Raw genomic sequence first — 6,000 nt, 5'->3', positions numbered from 1 at the left:
ATAAGGGAAATTATATGTTATTCCAGTTTATAAGGGGAATGGTAAAACAAACTGATCCAGTGGTATTCATATACCAGTACATCTTTAGTCATTTCTTAACTTAGTCGATTTCTTAAAATGTTCATGGTCAAATTAAGAAAAAAGTAAACTATTATATCATATTATCAAATAGGATGTTTTTAAAACACCAGCCCAGGAGCATATATAAGAAAAGACATTCGTACTATTTATAACAAGTGTTATGGTATTTATTATAAAAATAGAGCATAATTATATTATATTCAAACAAAATTCACATTAGTGTATACACAACAATCAGCAAGAATACAATGGTTTGAATAAATCAACTGTACTATATTGAGAGGAATGTTAATACAACTGGGCCCCTATTACAGAAGCAGCTGAAGTAAATTTTCAATGTTTTCAATTGATTATATAATAGTGATATTCATTAATTTATCTAAATGTTACCACACATATATATATATAATAAAATAAGAAAGATTTTTTTTTTCATATTAGAACTACAAGATGTTTTCACTGATTTAGAAATTATAGAAATATTCATTAATTTATCTAAATGTTACCACACATATCCTAAATGTACACAGTACCAGTCCCAGTATCTTTTAGTTATGTTAACTTATCAAAATGTACGTAAATCAAATATGACTTCTCTTAACCCCCCCCCCCAAAAAAAAAAGAAAAGAAAAAAAGATGTAAATAAATCCATTATTAATACAAAAAAATAATGGCTACGTGGCCACAAATTCCCAGATACGAAAGCGCCTACATGTCGCTAATATGTTAGCTGTATCTAAAACATAAAGGCTTCAAATTGTCTTGGTCATTTAAGTCAAATGAGTTAAACACATCAATGCATTAAAGTTAACAATAAATCGCATCAACCTAGATTGTGCGTCTTTATATAGGGAGAAAAACCCTTAAAACGGTCTTTAGTTGACATTATGTAAAACACTGAATACTTTGCTTATCAGGTTGAATATTTCATTCTTTATGAAATTATTCATAGTTTAACAGCGTCACACAGTATTATACAATGGATTCCTTTGACCGTACTGCAGGGTTAGTCCAACCAACGGGCGCACAAAGCTTGTCAATGACGTCATTTCCGTTATGGTTTGAAGTCATCAAGACTTCAGTACACTTATGCCGTAAATTACCAACTAACACAAAATGTTAAGCATACTAAACAATGATCGTATTTTCACTTGTGGATGCGGCATGAATTTGTTATCTCACTTGACTAAACAATTATCCAATTTCTTTAGAATCAATGTCTATTACCAAATACAAATAATGCAGCATCAACCAAACGTAATGTTTTTACTCGATTGAGTGTACCGTTTAATGTCTTCATAATCCTTGATCGGTTTCACAGTGCAACTCCATATACAGCAATTCACAGTGTGAGGGAAGTTCTCCACCCTCTCCACCAGCTCCCTCAAGAACCGCGCGGACATTGTCACCAGGTACAGGGTAACATCGGTGACAGAGGGTGGGAGAGGTAGTGGGTGATCACCGAGGGTTGTATTACAGATAACTATTCGTTTCAAATGATTCAGCTGTGGAAGTGTCTCACAAAATAAGCTCATGTTCTTAATATGCCCAATGGTGAGCTTCATTAATTGCTCACAGTTGTGTTCTAATGACTGTACAATACTACTTTCAACCTTTTCCGAAACATCATATAACACCAACTCAACTAAACTATTCGTTAATCGTGATATTGGATGGATAGGGCCCGGATGATATTGTCAAATATTGTAGACGGCAGCACGCAGAAAGGTCATACTGTCCAGCACGGCCATGTATTTCCACACGGGTGAGAGTGTTCTTTGAGCTGATAAACAACGCCTGGAGCTCCTCCTCGCTGAAGTCATCGTCGTGTCCAATGATAGTTATTTGACGTAGCTGAGACTTGTTCATCGATATCAAGGTCTTTAAGGTTGACAAATCTCTAGTCCAACGATCAATATAAAAGCACATTAGTTCCAGTTGAATATTCTGTACATTGTTGGCCAATGCCTCTCTATAACCAGCACAAAGTGCTTGTTGTACTGTCTTAACCCAAGTTTCGTACATCCATGTGACACATTTTTCACTTACAGCATTTGACATCATTGCAGACAGATATTGTGCAACTTCTCTGTTTATACCGCACATGAACAAAAACACATGCGATACATCAGCCATTGAACTGTCCTTTAATGGGTAAACGATAGGTAAAAACTCCTGAACATCTTCATGAACTGCTGCATGATAACTGTGCACTGCAGCAAGGAATTCCTGTACAGTTTTGTGGATAAAAGAGAAACTCGATGATTTTCTAATTAAAGATTGCGACTTCGTTTCTCGCATGATACCCGATTTCAGAACGAACAGGAGCTCCTCTTGTGTCAAACAGTCAATATTTTGAAACACAAGGGATGACTTTCGATCCCTCGAAAACAATTTCTCGAACGCAAGCTGTGCCAGCTTCAATACAATATTGTAGTAGTTTTGTACATGTTTAGTTTGCTTAAAACATTTTAGCAACGGTGTGCATTCGGGCGAAACACTAAGCACAGGAAGCGATTTTCTCCCAAACATCATGTCCATCATGTATGCGTATATGTCACAAAAAGAAAATGATTCATGTACTCCCTCGAACCACAGACAAACTAGCAACAATACAATGATAGGAACTGAGAGTAGACGCACCAGTCTTCTTCTGGCAACAAATCGGATAAAATCAAGACATAATCTCTTGTCTGCTTCTTTTCCATTAAGGCAAACCAGCGTTTTCTGAACTAATAGCGGTGTGCTAGCTACTCCCTTTATTTCTAGGTATGCGCCTATTTTGGTGTCTTTAACGCGGTTTTGGGACAATCGCCAGGGTCTCGATGTAATCAACACAGTTGCATCTAACGTTTGCGATAAATGCGGGATAACTTTGTCTTCTAACGAACATGAACACTTTCTTTCAGTAGGATGCGACCATTCATCCAGCCCATCTACTATGACGACGCACTTTCGGTTTGACAACACACTTATCATAGTGTCGTAGCCAGCGGCCATCTCATCTGGACGATAAATAATGTTGATCAGCTGATCTCGAATCATGTCTGACAGTTCACAGGATTCACAGCAGTCCCGCAATTTAATGTGAAACATAAACTCGATGTCTCTAAGAGTGTCCTCATCTTGAAAAAGATCATACTTGGGTTTTGACAATAATTCACAAAATTCCTCCTTATGAGATCTTACAAACGATTGATCATCTACAGACAATGAATCGAATAATTCTTGAAATTCTCTTTGAACATTATATTTTTTTATTACTAAAGATCTAAGTATAAACCGGTTCGTCGAAATTCTCTGATTTAAACCTTTTTTGTTCAATAGCGGCCGTTTAAGAGAAGTCTTCTCGTCTCTATCTTCATCTAAACCCCTTCCTCCAGCGTCTCTACACGACACGGAGAACTGTGCTGCCCATTTTATGGTGCACATAGCGGAAAATGAGGATTTCCCCATACCCGCCTCACCAACTACGAAAACGGTGTTGGCCAAACCATTTTCTTTACAGAAAATCTGTTTGTAAGAGGAAATAGGAGAACCATTTTGTTGTTGATCGTCTCCAAGTCTTCTGTGGTCTTTCTCCTCGATCTTCGGTGGAACGTAAAACTTGTCCAGTCGCTCGTCCTTGTCTGACAGAAGGGGCGATATGGGCGCGCTGTTGAGCTGCTTCTGGTAGTACTTGACTAGCCGTTGACGTAGATCTGTAAATAGCATAAGTATATATATAACACATAGCATGTATATTCTCGCTACATATTAACATTGCACTGGTAGTAAATGTTGATAAATGATACAAACTACTACAATTGTATATATTTACCACATTTTCTGTATTTAACCGAAATTAACCTGGCAAAACCAGAGCTATCACTGAGTGTGATTAAGACCCCCAAACGCCGCCATTACAGGAAATGGCAGTTAAATGACTTTGAGGTTGAGGCCTTCTTTCATTTTCGGATTGTCTTTTTTTAAATTAAAAAGAACAAGAGGGCCATGATGGCCATAAAACGCTCACCTAAGCAAAGTGCCATAACTCTTTAATAAAGCATTAATAAAAACGTTGCAATTTAAACATATCTTTACTGATGAAGATACCTTGTTTTATACTTTAAAGGGTCATGCAATGAAGCTACATGTAAATTTTAATTGAATTTGGCCTGGTAGTTTCAGAGATTTTTTAAAAGCAAAACAGTATGTCGGCCATTTTGTTGTTGTTGTTGCTGATCAATCTCAATGACTTGTTGTATTTTTGTAGACGGTCATGCAATGAAGCTTGCTGTAAAGTTTCAGTGAATTTGGCCTCCAAGTTTCAGAGAAGATGTTTTTAAAAGCAAAACAGGAAGTTGACCAGATTGTTGTTATTGCTGATAAATCGCGACCCCTTGTTGTTTTATTGTAAAACGTTACCAAAAGAAGCTTCCTGTAAAGATTCATTGAATTTGGACTAGTAGTTTTAGAGGAGATGTTTTTTTAAAGCAAAACAAAAAGTTGGCCATTTTGTTGTTGTTGTTGTTGATCAATCTTGACAACTTGTTGTATTTTTGTAAGTAATCACCCAAAGAAGCTTTCTGTAAAGGTTCATTGAATTTGGACTAGTAGTTTTAGAGGAGATGTTTTTTTAAAGCAAAACAAAAAGTTGGCCATTTTGTTGTTGTTGTTGTTGATCAATCTTGACAGCTTGTTGTATTTTTGAAAGTAATCACACAAAGAAGCTTTCTGTAAAGGTTCATTGAATTTGTAGTGGTATTTTCAGAGGAGACCCCTTTTTGTATTATGTAGAGGGTCACCCAAGAAAGCTTCCTGTAAAGTTTGATTGAATTTGGATTGGTTGTTACTGAGGAGATGTGTTTAAAGCAAAACAGGAAGTCGGCCATTTTGTTGCTGTTGTTGATCAGTCGTGAACCCTTTTTGTATATTTGTAGAGGGGCACCCAAGGAAGATTCCTGTAAAGTTTAATTGAATTTGGGCTGGTAGTTTTTGAGGAGATGTTTTTTAAAGCAAAACAGGAAGTTTGCCATTTTGTTGATGTTGTTGATCAATCGTGACCCCTTTATGTATTTTTAGAGGGTCACCCAAGGAAGATTCATGTAAAGTTTAATTGAATTTGGACTGGTAGTTTTAGAGGAGATGTTTTTTAAAGCAAAACAGGAAGTTTGCCATTTTGTTGATGTTGTTGTTGTTGTTGATCATTCGTGACCCCTTGTTGTATTTTTGTAGAGGGTCACCCAAGGAAGCTTCCTGTAAAGTTTCATTGAATATGGTCAAGTAGTTTCAGAGGAGAGGTTTTTTTAACAATTGTTGACGGGCGGATGGACAAACTGACGGACGGACGGACGAACGGACTGACTGACGGACGGGCGCCGTACAAAGACCGATCACAAACGCTCACCTTGAGCACTTCATGCTCTGGTGAGCTAAAAACGTATGTTAATGTGCTGCAGTGTACAATCTTACATGAAAATTAACATATTGTTAACAATCGTAGAACACTAGAAATGTCCATAATAAAAAAATAAAAATAAACCTGCTTTGTAAACATCAACTTGGTTCTTCCTTAAACGTCATTTTATATGCTATGACTGATAATGAAAATAGACAAAGGACAAGTACTCTAAACAAATCAGTTTAAACGTCGGATTACTGCAGTATTGAGAGGAAATAAGTTGTATGTTAAAACTGATTCATAATGATTTGAATTTCTGATTTTTTTCCATACAATTTTGTCCCTATAAATCAAGCGCATCTTGAACTGTAACTGAGAAACAAAATATCCCATACATCGCTACATTCCCATGTAAGTTTCAGCTTAATAAGTTGTATTGTATCAGTTTAATTGATTGTATTGAAAACAACTTATTCGTCGTCTATTATTCACTGTGATGATGCATGGCGGATTCGTTTCGTCAACATTTGGCAATT

At 36.4% G+C, this 6,000-nt stretch overlaps 1 protein-coding gene across 9 annotated transcripts in view; it reads right to left on the bottom strand.

The window, feature by feature from the left end:
- Positions 1-221: 221 nt before the first annotated feature.
- Positions 222-6,000, bottom strand: part of LOC128233967 (uncharacterized) — a 40,808-nt gene continuing 35,029 nt past the window's right edge. For all 9 annotated transcript variants that reach the window (XM_052947879.1, XM_052947873.1, XM_052947876.1 and 6 more), the window contains one exon: positions 222-3,782. In XM_052947879.1, coding sequence (XP_052803839.1) covers positions 1,732-3,782 — 2,051 coding nt within the window. In that variant the 3' untranslated portion in view covers positions 222-1,731. The remainder of the gene's footprint in view (positions 3,783-6,000) is intronic.

Source organism: Mya arenaria, chromosome 5 (genome assembly GCF_026914265.1).
Source record: "Mya arenaria isolate MELC-2E11 chromosome 5, ASM2691426v1".
In the NCBI taxonomy this organism is placed as follows: Eukaryota; Metazoa; Mollusca; class Bivalvia; order Myida; family Myidae; genus Mya; species Mya arenaria.
The sequence above is the reverse complement of the archived record's forward strand: the minus strand, read 5'-3'. Positions and strand labels throughout refer to the sequence as shown.